The sequence below is a fragment of the Stegostoma tigrinum genome, chromosome 2 (assembly GCF_030684315.1).
Source record: "Stegostoma tigrinum isolate sSteTig4 chromosome 2, sSteTig4.hap1, whole genome shotgun sequence".
Classification (NCBI taxonomy): Eukaryota; Metazoa; Chordata; class Chondrichthyes; order Orectolobiformes; family Stegostomatidae; genus Stegostoma; species Stegostoma tigrinum.
In genome coordinates, this window is record NC_081355.1 from 64,665,290 (window position 1) to 64,679,577 (window position 14,288).

The 14,288-nt window shown below is 38.0% G+C and overlaps 2 protein-coding genes across 6 annotated transcripts in view; one reads left to right on the plus strand and one right to left on the minus strand.

Annotated features, from left to right (window-relative positions):
* Positions 1-14,288, plus strand: part of thrb (thyroid hormone receptor beta) — a 223,012-nt gene that overhangs the window by 189,697 nt on the left and 19,027 nt on the right. For both annotated transcript variants that reach the window (XR_007249830.1, XR_007249831.1), the window contains exon 8: positions 4,755-4,898. The gene's annotated coding sequence lies outside the window, so the exon portion shown is untranslated. The remainder of the gene's footprint in view (positions 1-4,754; positions 4,899-14,288) is intronic.
* Positions 4,291-14,288, minus strand: part of LOC125463434 (nuclear receptor subfamily 1 group D member 2-like) — a 30,388-nt gene continuing 20,390 nt past the window's right edge. The window contains exons 6-7 of one of the 4 annotated variants that reach the window (XM_048554715.1): positions 13,978-14,188; positions 4,291-8,191 (exon numbers count right to left, since the gene is read on the minus strand). In XM_048554715.1, the coding sequence (XP_048410672.1) occupies positions 7,995-8,191; positions 13,978-14,188 (408 nt within the window). In that variant the 3' untranslated portion in view covers positions 4,291-7,994. The remainder of the gene's footprint in view (positions 8,192-13,977; positions 14,189-14,288) is intronic. The other 3 variants (XM_048554711.2, XM_048554705.2, XM_059654400.1) reach the window with 3 other exon arrangements.

Genomic DNA, 14,288 nt, shown 5'->3' on the forward strand with positions numbered 1-14,288 from the left:
CTCTCCTGTTTGGGTATTAGTAAGTGGTGGATCAATAATAATTATATTTGCAGAAGCTTTGAATAAAAGTAATTAATGTACAATCTATCATTTTCTTCAGTTTGGTGGAATAAGATTTCTATGTAGTCCAGGACTTCACGAGTAACATGGCAGGGAGGCATATTGCTAAAAGAATAACCTGATATGCTAAGAGCACTGTGGACTGCAATTGGACCATTCTTAAGCTTAACTTCAGGGTTCTGTTGTCCTGAATTCACAGTTTTGGTTGATAACTTCCAACCACTAGTCATCAAACAATCCAACTTCAAATCTGTCTTGCAGCATTTGTCACTTATTTTGTGTTTATTTATATGCTGTATTATTTTCAGTTTGAATTATTTTGCTCATTTTAGATTTCATTTTAACATATTCAGCAAATCATAAAACTGGCGCATAAGAACATATCAATTCTGAAGGAATAACTTTTATTTCATTTTTCTAATCAAATAAATGTCTTTTAAGTTCACCAATGCATTTAGAGTAAGTCAAAAATTTACTGTAAATTATGCTTTGACCTTCCAACATTCTGGTTGCAGAATGTTGCCATTTTGTACAAATGCTGTATTTGACAGGTAGTGCTAAACATTGTATGCAATTTTGCCTCTCAACAGGGGTTTCAGCTTAAAATAAGAGGGGTGGGGTGTGGAGATTGGAGATTTTATTGTGGGCCATGTTAGTCCACTCCAGAACCCTCCTCCCTTTTCAACTCAATGCCTATCCTGCCTACTAATTTGGTTTCTGGTGAATTCCGAATGCAGAGGGAGCCTGATGTGAACATGGTGGTCAGACCTCACACCTGTTTTGGGTTCTGATATCCAATTCCACAAAAGTGGATAGAGCAGCCACTGCCAGTCCCATGTTTTTTTTTCAGATGTACCATGTCCCAGCCAAAAGTCTTTCAAGAATATGCCAGAAGCCACCAAAACAGGTAACTGTTTTGCCTTGATTTCCCTTACTGTGGAGCTAGGAGAAGAAGGAGTGTGAATGCAGCTCCCCTGTAATACGGAAATGTAGCATTTGGTCTAACTTGGAGTCTGTAACCCTTCCGGGCTTAAATCAGGCAAGAAACTGACACAAATTATATTTCTGCCCTGAGCTATTTATATCGTGTAGGAGAAAGGGGAAAAATACTGCTTTTGAACTTTCACTGATGGCTTTCATTAGCTGGTCATGGAACAGTCTGCTGTCTAGTCTGTCTTAAAATAAACACATGATAACCAATAGCATGCAAGGAGAACAGTAACTTTAAAATGTAGTTCAAGTTTTTCTTTAATCGAATCAGATTTTGAATTCTCAATTGAAGAGGACAACTATTAAAACAGTATGCAATTTATTTTATATGGAGTCTATTTATAATATACTATGCTTGCCCATGCATGACTGAATTCTAAAATCATATGTATAAAATTAATATTGGCTGTACAGAGAATGGATATTGTAAGTACACATGAGCAAATATCCTGATATTACTTTCTTTCTTTTAAGTAATCTAAATTGTTTCCTTACTGTATTGCTGTGCCCGTTCTTTGGGAATTGTGCTGAATTCAATTCCCAATTAGTCTCAAACAAAATCCAGTCTGAAAGGCTAATTGATATTTTGATCATACAAGAGAACTTGGCGTTACAACACTGAAATTCGGATGAAAATCATTTTAGCCTTAATAAAGTCTCTTAACTGCATGCACTTGCATTTAGTAAAATAGTTGTACTTTACTATAGCTAATTCATTTCTGTTTCAACCATTGATTTTTTTCATCCTTGTCTATAACTTTCTGGGGCACAAGGATTTATATTTTGTCTTTGGTACCATGCTCAAGAGGCCATGTGAGATTTGACAATGAATGTCAAGGGGAAGATTCCCTTCTGAATGCTGAGAGGGAGAGGTGTATGTATTTGATAACGGCAACACACTGAAGGTGGCAGAAATTCTGGGGGGGGGGGGTGATTCAATAAATATGGAAATAGGTGGTGTGATGTCACAATCCTGCACAGCTGCCCTATCATCTCTTGCAGAGAGCCCTTTGCAATACCTTGATCAAGCCTTGAGTAATCTGTTCTCTTCCAACTGTATCTTGCCATGAACACACAAGAAATGCCACACCACTCCTTTTACAAACTTATTTCTCATCATCCAAGGTCCTAGATGCTCCTTTCAAGTGAAACATTGATTCACTTATAATTCTTTGAATTTAGTATCCTGTGCTTCTTGTGCACTGTGCAGTCTCTTCTACAGTGGGGAACCCATTAGACAGGTTTTCCAGTCACTTTATAGGTCACCTCCATTCAGACCACAAGCATGACCCTATACTTTTGGTCACCTATCTTTTTAAGAAAGTACCTCCCTCTGACCTTACTGCCCGTGACTTTCCACACTGTTCTACTGAAGCTCAGTACAGGTTTGAGGGCCAGTACCTCATTTTTCCATTAGGCACTTTATAGTCATCCAGATTGGACATTAAGTTCAAAATTTCAAATCGGAACCTGTTTCTGTTATCATTTTCTTTCTTTTGGATTTTTTTTGTTTTTTGACAAAATATTGAAGATTCTGCTGTTTGCGTTCACACCTTCTCTAAAGCATGTTTTAATTCTTCACTTGGCCCTTTACCATCTCCCTTTATCTTATCCATTTAATGTTTTCTGCTTTCAGACCAATGACAGGCTTTCCCTTTTGTTGTTGTCCACGTTTATGGTTCCACCTTTCCTTGCCTCTAGAGTTGTCTGCAACTTGTTACATCTCTTTTTCTTTCCCTGTTTCAATGCAAGGTATTAACCTGAAGCATTAACTCTGTTTCGCTCATCACAAATACTGCCAGACCTACTGAGAATTTCCTGCATTTCTTAATTTCAGATTTCCAGAATCTGCAGTACTGTTAAAACACGTTCACTCTAATCAAATTCAACAAATTCAATGCTGACATTCCCACATTGGCATTTCTAGCAATATTTCTAAGGAGCCCGTGTTGATTTTGATCCTATTTCTGCTGCTTAACCTCATAGATACTAAGACCAGTTGTAGTATCCCTATCAGTTCACTAAAGGAATTCAGCTGACTCAATATGAGGCCGTCTATTTTTCACAGTCCAGGTGAAGATTTTTTTAATGTAAGTTACTCACCCTTGGTCTGCGTTATTAAAACTTCTGAAATATTATGATGTGCAGGTGAGTTCTATGCAGTTATCCCATAATAACTGCTTGTAGTCACGCAAAGTTGATACTGCCCCTTCATGAAAATAGATTGAACACTGCAAGGTGGTAGAGTTAAAGATCAATAATGGAGGTGGTGCTATGTCATTAGCCAGACCAGAAGCAGGATCCTATGCTTTTGGTCATTTGTCATTTTAAGAATTTTAAAACCCAGCAAGATAAGCTTCCTTTGATCCTTTGTTCAAAGGTTTGAAAAATGTTTAATGGTTTGTACATGTAACGTGGTAACAGATGAAAATTCAATCATTTTTAACTAATAATACTTGAGATTGTGATATTTTTCTTCATATCTTATCACCCTAAATGTTAACTCATTCATTTGGTTCCACTGGAACTGATGAATTCATGTCATTAGGATTTAATTTTCAATTAGCTGAGTGTCTGGTGTATAGAAATCTGATCCGCACTCAAGTTGCCATAATGAATAGAAATCGTGGATAAATGAAAGCTACTAACATTTGCTGATATTCAGGAAAAGATGTTAGAATCTTCACAAAGGAGTTCCTTTTTACTTCTTTAAACCTCTGGAATCAAAATAACTTCTGACTGTGTTTAGAAAATTTCCAGTATAACTGGTGGAATTGTGTTTTCCGTTGTTTTGCTATTAAATGGCACATTACTGCTTATGGCTGGTAATTATTATGTAAATGCTGATGACAAGATATTTTCCTAATAAAATGCCAAACCCAAAAATGACAATGGTGTAAATGACCAAGCTAGGCTGAAGGTTGCTGATCAGCTCTTTGTTAATTAAATAAATTTATATTGCACACTGTGAAGAAAGGTATATATGATACAGTTACTTGCTGTCAAATAATGTTCGGACAGTTGCTGTTGACAATCACATTGTATGCATTGTGTAATGTGTATCAAATACATTTCAGCAATGTTGCAGAACAATATTTTATGTAATTGTGAATGCTGTATTTTAGTATAAATATTTTATGTAATAAAACAAATCTAAAAAGGACAAATGTCTGTAAAATAATTTAGCGAGCTGAATATATTGTAGTTTTACATAAAATCATTTAAATTTAATCTCCAACATAATTTACAATGCACTTAAATACTTGTAGAAGAATGATAATTTTTTTGGTGGTGAACAATACCAAGAGATATGGAGCAAAAATGAGAGAATGCAGTTAAACAGCTATAAAATCATCTGAGTGGCAGAACAAGTTTAAGAAGCTAAAGAGCCTTTTTATGTTACGCTATGTTCGGTTGTTCAGCATTGGATAAAATTTACCAATCATGTACAAAGCCTGATTTAATTTCAATACACAATCTCACTAGAGGCCATAATCAAAGAAAAAGACTAAGAAAAGGGAATATCTTCTCTATGGCAGAATCATCCTGACTGCCTGCTCATTTGTCTTTCATTGATTGACAGAGACCTGAGGAAACAGTATTTGCCTATCTTTTCAATTTTGAACTGGTACTTGTCATCAGGAGCAATGAAATGCTTGTATTGTTATAATAAATTGTTACTTTTGGTGCCTTTTTCTCTCCAGAAATTGAAGCAAAGAGATTTTATTTCCCTCCTGTATTACCAATGAAGAACCTTATCCAACAGCAGTACATGTTTTGAGATCTGAATGCACTGCCCACCAGTTTCTGACCATAGTCTTGCCATGCTATCTTCTACTGACAGGCAGGTAAGTAGCTCAGTTGTTTCTTCAGTTTCATTCTGAAACAAGATGCTCTAAATGTACGAAAGTATCTGCGTGCACCCGGCACATCATTTACCATACCTGACTGATATAATTCCAAATTTAGGTACATACTTAAGTGAAAGGCATTGGATAACCATTTTCCTTGCTCCCAGGTCTGCTTCCTTTGTTTTCTTCCTGTCTTTTAATGGTTCTATTTTCACAACCTTCCTATCTGCATTTTCACATCTCCTAGTGTTTCTGCTTTAAAAGCTACAAAACATGGTTGGAAATTAGAAACTTCTGGCAATGGCTTATTCTAAAGCAGCATAATAATGAGGTTATTATCTCTTTTCCTTCCCCTTCCAATATTTTCTTGAAGGTGTCAGAATTTGACTTGCCTCCATTCTTCAGCCACTAGTTTACCATCACATCCATCATTTAGGCACACTGCTTTATTAATGCCAAGTAGAATGCAAAAAAAAACAACTTATTAACCAGCTGTCAGCCAAGTAGCCATTTTTTAATCATTTTTAATGTCAGTGTATTGTTGCACGAAGATATATTTTCTCAAGGCTTTTTTACACTTGCACCCATCAGGTCAACCTGCAAGAAACACCAATGTAAAGGAAAACAATGTTTTATGTTAATGATAAGAGTGCACTAATTGGTTGAGATTTTACCATGCAGCATATAGTTAGTTGACCAGTGGTTACTTGCTAAGCTTTTCCAAAATGTTAAACCAGGCAGTTTGACCTTGTTCAAAGCACTGCCCTGAAAAAAGATCCACACAATGTTTTGTAACAGATGCATTTTGTCAGCAAAGCACAAGGTCAAGTCAGTAGTAGATGTCATTTCCAGCACAGGCAGCTGCGCTACATTGTGAACCCACCTGACAATCCTAATTCTTAGCACAGTCAGAATTTTAACTTCTGTTGGACACCATTGAGTTCTGCAACCTGTGACTTACCTGCATCCAAGCAAACGTCTAAACATCAGGCTGTGATCTCTCTCACTTGCCAGCAGCTACGCACAACTAAAATAAAAACAAACCACCGGATAAACTCAGCACCTATTACACCATCTGTGGAGAGTTAGTTTTGAGTCCCATGTGATGTCCTCAGAACAAACTCTTCACATCAAACTCAAAATGTTAACAGTTTCTCTCTCCACAGATCAGCCAGTCCTGCCATATTTCCCGTAGTATTTTGTTTTTATTTCAGATTTCCAGCATTTGCAGGATTTTGCTCCTCTTGAGCTATCTATTTGTCTGTTTGAGGCAGGAATCTGACTCACAACATGGTAGATAATATACAGAAATTAAAATAGCATGGGTCCCAAACACAAGAACATATTTCACACTTGCACCTCTATTCTCACACCAAACCCCACACTTGCACTCTTTCACCATCCTAAGCATGCCCTGATTTGAAATGAAATCAAGGATCTTGGGTTCAAGTCAGCAGTTTGTAGTCACGATTGGGTCAGTACCCAAGTAAAAAGGGGGTAACAATACCAGCCAAAGGCTTTGCTTCTGACCACTGAAAAATCATCATAAAAAGATTAACACAAAATTTACGAGTAAATCTTGGGGTCAACATCCTGGAAATACCTCCCTAGCACCACTCTGTATATCTACATCCGGAGGCCTCCAGTTGTTCAAGAAGGGAACTCACCCCCACATAATCAAAGACTATTAGAGATGAGGAAGTAAGTGCTGGCCTAGCCAGCAACACTCTCTCCCCATGGATGAATAAAAAAACGTTTTATACACCATTGCACAATGGAAACTTAGAGTCAAACAGCATAAAAATAGGCCCTTCAGCCAATGTCTATGCCAACCAACAAATAAACTAACCCCATTTTCCTTTATGCGGTCCATAGCCCCTACTATGCCCTGGCATTTTAAGTGCTCATCCATGTGCTTCTTAAATGTTGAGAGAGTACCGGCATGTGTAAAAAAGAATTTTCTCAGATCTCCTCTTAAATGTTGGACCTCACCTCAAACTTGTGCCCTCTGGTCCTAGACATGTCTGCCATGGGTAAGAGTTTCTCGTGGTCTACTGTGTCTATGCACTTCATAATTCTGTATACTGCAATCATATCCTCGTTTAACCTTGTGCTCCCAGAAAGAAAAAACCCAGCCTATCTTTACATTGAGACATCTCATCCTAGGCAACATCCTACTGAATCTCTTCTGTACCATCTCCAGTGCAATCAGGTCTTTGCGATTGTGTGGCGACCAGAACGGCACAGAAGTTCATCTGTGGACTAATCAATGTTTTATAAAAACTTGAATTATCCATTACACAGACAAGAACAACAAAAGGGGCAGTGCAGTGGAAACCATTCCTTTACTACATTGATCCACATCCAAAAAATAATACAAATTAAAAAGCACATTTGACACTAGTCAATCTAGGAGGACAATACCAAACTTTAAAATGTTACTCGAATAATAATAACCATTTCATTATATGTAGATTAACAATCAGTCAGTGGATACTGCAAACACAGCTAATAAAGACAAGACTTATAGACATGCTGGTTGCAATATGTTACTCAACTGCTTCAATTTGGTGATTTGAAGAAAAAAGGATCAGGAAGGGAAGTGGGCGCTAATCACAGACTCCACAAATTACTGTCAGGCTGTTACAAAACTGTTTTTCTTAACTGGGAAAGAATTAGTTATGGATACAATTCAGCTTTATTAAGTTATGCTCTGTTGTCCATCCCACTAATAATGAGACAACAATGCAGAATGGGGACTTGCAACATGAAAGCACTATTCTTTTAAAATCCATAAGATTTTAATTTTAGTGTGAAGCCATAATTAGCCAAGTCATCTTTAAGGATGAAATATAAACACTGAGTCCTATTTATACATATTCAATAGTCTCAAGTTACATACAAGTTAAAATCTCAAAATATATTTTAATTAATATCTTCTGTATACTTGCAATTTTCAATATTTGATATTTGATTAATTACTCCCTTTGTAGCTCAAAAATAATGCAGCAGAAAAACGCACTATATAAATATGCAAACTCATTCACAAAATGTACAGAATAGAAACAAAGGGTTGAGAACTAATTCGTAAGTTTAAGGATATATTTTAAAGGCCAACAATTCTTCTGAATGCATATTGTTAAGAGAACGCAGGTCAGGTAATTTCAGTAAGAGCTTTGTAAAGATGGAGGATTCATTTGGATGGTTTTTCATAATTAAGGTTCTGAGCGCTCGAATTAGAGTTTCTTGCAATTGCTCCACTGAGTTAACATTTTCTATTCCTGAACGATCTAGTAGAAAAAAGAATGAATCAAAGTCAAATTAAATCAACATGCACATTAGAGTTATTTTTGCAAGTAAAGTAAATTCAGCTACATTTTTTTTTGATGACTAAATGTATGCAAAGCATGTTTTACTACAATGCAGAACTTATAGGATGAGAAATTAGGCACATTACTGTCTGAATTTTGGGCAATAACAAGTGCCTTAAGAGGTTTTAAATAGCAACTGTTGCTTGAATTGCACAAGATACCATATAGGTTTACGGGTAGGCACTCCTTGGACATAAAGTACAAGTTGGCAGATGAAGAAAATCTAGTCAGATAAGACAAGGTTTTTAGCAGGAGCCACGTTGCCTACAATATTCAGGGATTTTTCCTATTTATCCTATGAGAAATAATGTAAGAGGAGTTTGAACTATGTAGCATGAAACCTTATCTAACAGTATTAGAGCAATAACTAGCTTTCCATAGGCATTTTCATGAGTGCAGGATTTTTCAAAAATAGGAAGGTTTGTTCTTAGCAGGAATGTAATCTTCAAATGGAGATATGCAAGGGAACAATGGCTAACTGACATTATGAGCACTTATCCAATGATCAATGGCCAAAGAGGCTAAGACAATCCTTGGCACAGTGTATGTTACCCACCCCTAGAAACAGGGTATATCAATGTGCTCCGGGGCAAAGGGCAGCCCTCATCTGGCAGTCTTCAGAAAGCTCTTTTCTCCAGATAAAAGGTGGGCCAGAAGAGGAGGAAGAATTCCATGACAACTTCACTGGAGAGTTGGATACTGCTTTCACAACCTTTTAGACTGACAGATTCCATGTCAACAGCCTGTTTGTCCTCCACTGGTATCAGTGAATCTCTAACTGTTGCATTATATACTATCATAGCAATTTAACTTAACTCCGTTTTCAAATTGCTGCTTCTTAACTCACAATTACCCATCAGAAAATTGCTACACATTCCCGACTGTCTATATTCAATAAGTTTGAGCCTGTCAAAATCAACACATGGCATTCAAATGCTGTTGGCTCTGCAAGATCGTTTAGCCACATTAATTCAGTTGAACTTATTACCATGTATGGACTGTGTGGACATTATCAGTAGCAGTATGAGCTGTTGAAAGACATCCTACCACTAGCTGCTTCAACCTAGGATATCGTTAATTGACCTCAGTCATATCCTTCTTCAATGTCCTCTGCTCCAAAGAAAACAATGGCATAATTTCATTACTACCTTCACAACTAGAACAAGCAATATCCCTGTAAATCTCCTCTGCATCCTTTCCAGTGCTATCACATGCCTCCTATTAATGTGGATTCCAAAACTGCACACCACTCTAGTTGTGGCCTAACAAACATTTTATACAGTTACTTCTTCTTAAACTTTATGTCTCAACTAATAAAGGTAAGTATCCCACATACTTTCTTATCCATTACCTTAAAGAACCAGTGGACATGGCACACCAAGGTCCTTCTGATCCTCAGTGCTTCCCAGGGTCCCAACATTCTTCATGTATTCCCTTATTTCCCCTGCCAAAGTGCATTATCTCACACATATCTCACTACTTACCATCCCATAAACTTAGGGATCAACTCTCCACCATTCTAGGCGCAGGTCGCGCACGCACACGCATACACACACCACAAACAGCAAAAGGCTATGATCACTGTGGGACCCACTGGACAAAGGCTCATTCCAGTCACAGCCTCAAACATGAATCTGTGCTAGCTGCAGCTAAGGTAATTTTGAATCAAATTTGCCAACTTTCCTTAGATCCCACGGGCTCTTACTGTAGCTATCAGTCTCCCTTGCAAGACCTTGTCAAAAACACTAGCCCAAGCACTCAAATGCACTGTCCTCATCTACACACCTGGTCACCTCTGAAAAAATTCACTCAGTTGGCCAGACATAACCTCCCTTAATTGTTCTTGTTCATTCTGCCTCTCCAATAGTTTCCCCAACACTGAGGTGAGACTTGTAGTCTCTTGGTTTATCTTTTCCTGTCATTTTGAATACCTGTATCACATTGGCTGTCCTCCTGTTCTTTAGCAGCTGTCCAATGGCGAGAGAGGAATTGAAAATTGTTGCCAGTGCTACTTCCTCCCTTATCTCACTTAGTAGCCAGGGAAATATTTCATTGAGACCTGGTGGCTCATCTAATTTTAAGCCTGCCAGACAACTTAGAACCTCCTCTCTCTGTCTATGCTAACTTCTTTCATTATATTACAGTCTTTCTCTATGATTTCCATACCTACATCATCCCTCTACTCGTGAATACCAACACAATGATTTAGGATCCTATCTATGTTGTCAGACTCCATGCACAAATTACCATTGTCCTTAATTGACCTACTCTTTCCCTAATTATCCTTTTACCCTTAATTGTAATATAAAACTTTAGATTTTCCTTTATTTTACCTGATGTTATCTTTCATGTCCCCTTTTTGATTTCCTAACTTCGTTTTAAAGTTCCCACTTGCAAATTCTATATTCTCCACCACATCTGCTGCTTTGAGCCCTCGGTGACTACCATAAGCCTCCTTTCCATCTTAATCCAATTCTGTATATCCCTCAATAGATGCTTTCCTTTACTTTTTTGGTCCCAACCTTTTTCTTTATTGGTACATGTTAGCCTTCTGTTGTCCCTATTTCCTTCATGAATGTGTCCCACTGCTCTGACAGATTTACCTAAAAGTATTTGCTCCCAGTCCAGTTTGGTCAAATCATATCTGATCTTACTAAAACCAGTCTTCCCACAGTTTAGAATTTCATTTTCAGGCCGCTTATTCTTTTCCATAACAATTTTGAATCTAACAGATTTGTGATTGCTGTCTGCAAAATGCTCTCTCACTGATACTGGAACCACTTGCCCAGCCTCATTATCTAAAATTAAGTTCAGGACCATCCCCTCTTGTAGGACCTTCTTTGTACTGGCTTAAAAAGCTGGTTGCATTTTAAGACTTCCATTCCCTCTAAACCTATCACACTATGACTGCACCTCTTAATGCTGGGGAAGTTGAAATCCTCACTATCATGCCCTGTTACTTGCAAGCTTCACAGAAATTTGCCGATATGTCTGCCTTCTATTTCTCACTGACTGTGGGTCTACAGTAAACACTCAACAATGTGAGAGCTCCTTTTTGGTTTTTATGTTCTACCCATATGGTTTCATTTGAAGAATGTTCTAAGATGTTATCCCTCCTTACTGCTGTAATCGATTCCCTGGTCAATACTGTCACATCCTCTTTCACTTCATACCTGTATTGCCTGAAGACCCCATGTCCTGGAATACAGAGCTGCTAATCCTGCCCCCCCCTCAACCTTGTCTCAGTGACAGCAATGATATCATAGCCTTCAACTCATCTGCCTTGTTCATAAAACTCCTTACATTAAAATAAACAACATCCAATCTTGTAAAATTCCCTTGTGTCTTAACAAGCCTATACTTCCTATAACTTTGACTTTCTTGCTGTGGAACTCGCTCAGCTGAACCTTCTTTCAGGATCCTATAACCTTGTCAAGATAGTTTAAAGCCTCGCCAACAGCACTATACTTACTAGCAAGCGTCACTGGAAATAATCCAGAGATTACTATCTTTGAGGTCATTACCAATATGTACCACATATCTGTCTGCCCTTCCACTTCAGGATGCCTGCAACCATTGACCATGGCACCAGTGAGGCAGTATACCATCTTGGATTATGAGTGAGTAACAGAATGAGCGATTGAAAAAAACGTGTATGTGAGGGAATGATTCTGGGGGCAAGGGCAGGAGTGTGTGTGCACGTGTGTAGGAGAGCATAAGGATATATGAGTACGCACGAGGACGTTTAGGTTGGTGGGGTTTAATGGGAAAATATGAGAAGGTAAGCTGAAATGAATAGATGGGTGGCGGAACAACAGGGAGAGACATTTGGAAATCAGTGAAGAGTATACAACAGTGAGTGTGGGAGTCCGCGCAACGTATGTATGTGATAGTGAAGGAGCAAGGAATGTAGGGAAATCAGCATATGCAAACAGGTAGTTAGCATGCTTTTGTGACAGGGAAATTTTGTTTAAACAATTTATTAGAATTCTTTTGACAGAATCACATGACCTGTGGATAAAGACGAGTTTATTAATGCACTGTGCTTGTATTTCTAGAGGCATTTGACAAGGGTTCACAAAAGGATATACTGCAAATAGAAGCTCATAATACAGGTAGTAACAAGCAAGGATAGAAGATCAGCTAGCTGGCAGAAAATAGTTTGCATAATTGAATCATTTTGATATGTTAGGTCCATTAGAGGTCCATTAGGAGCCACAACTTTTTACAATTGATACCAATGACTTAGGTGAGGAGATCAAAGGCAGGCTGGCCAAATTTGCAGATGACACAAAGTTAAGTAAAACAAAGTATGCTGAAAATGTGAAGTTGTGTACTTTGATAGGAAGATAGAAAAAGCAGATTACTTAAATGGAGAGCAACTATAGAATTCTGAGATACAGACATATCTAGGTGTTCTAGTAAAACAGCCACAAAAGTTTCATGTGTAGGTACACAGTAATCAGGAAAGCTAACAGGATGTTAGCCTTTATTATGGGAGAAACTTAACATAAGAGTAAGGATTTTAAGCTTCAATGATGCAGGTGATTAGGGAGACCGTGTACAGTTTTGATTTTTTATTTACATAGAAGTAGAGCATTTGGTCGTTTCAGCCTGCTCTGCCGTTCATTAAGGAAGGATGAAAATGCATTAGAGATGGATCAGAGGAACTTTACTAGACTGATACCTGGAACAAGCAGGATGTCTTAACATGGAAAGACTAGAGTTCATAAGAGTGTGCAGTGATCTGACTGAGGTTTTTAAGGTCTGAAATGATCCTGACAAGGTGGATGTGGAAAAGTTGTTTCAGCTTGGAGATGAATCAAAAATTAGGGGAAATGCTTTGAAATTGGGGGTCAACATCTTAGGGCAGAGAGGAATTTTTTCCCCCCCCCCTAAGGATTGTGTTGACTTTGCAACTCTGTGATGGACGTGGCGTCACTGAATATTTTTAAGGGGGGAGGGAGTAGATTGCTTCTGTTGCCTAACAAGAACCTACGGTGATTGGGAATAGATGGCAAAGTGGCATTTTGAACACAAGCAGATCGGCCATTAACTTTTTGAATGGTGAATCAGGTTTGAAGGGCCGACTTCTGCTAATAGTTCACATGTTTGTCAGGTGGTGCTACAGTAAGCAAGAGGTACATAAGTACACCATTTAAAAGGTTGTAAATCAGAAGTATGGGATGAGAGGGAAATGGAATGAACAAGGATTATATATGATACTACCGTTATCCTCAATGTTTCAACCCACTGTTGGTCAGATTTATTTCAATTTGCAAAGTCTGCTGCAGTCACAATGTACCTCCCAGTTAAGAGACATAGGCTAGGTTTTAAAGTGACACTAGCTATTCACTATATTGACCCCTGCTGACATATTCAGTCAATGAAAAGTTAGTACGTCATTCTAATGAGCAGGTAGTATGAAGCTGGTGTGCTGCCTGTGTTTTAAGCCTGGGTTGTCACTTTATGGGCCCCATAGCTGTTTTTAGAGGCTTCCCAACTCAGGTCAGAGAAATGATGGCAGAAATAACTTTTTGAGGGGTATTAAGAAGGTACTTAATATATTTTCTTGACCTGTTTTACTTTTCAAATTATTTATAACTCACAACAGGAAAAATAAATTGTTTTCTACAGTACTATCATAAAAGTGGCATTTATGTATAATTTGTATGAACAAACATAATTATAGCAGCTATTCTTACCAGCAGAAACCAGGACAACAGCTGTGAACAGGCTCATTTCCTCTTCACTGAGCTGCAGGGCACCAAGTTTCTCGCTAAATTCAAACATGGAGATCAACAAATCACCTGCCCCCAGTAACTGCAACTCCTCCATGCCATAACTCTTTCCACTAAGAAATGTGACTGTGCGCTCATGTACATCAAATAAAGCAGCAAAGCGTACCATTAATACCTGACAATGATAGAAACAGGTATTCATTAGCACATCATTCACAAAGTCACTGGGCATAGAATATCTTAAGTTTTACATTAAGAAAAATGGTTTCAAAAAG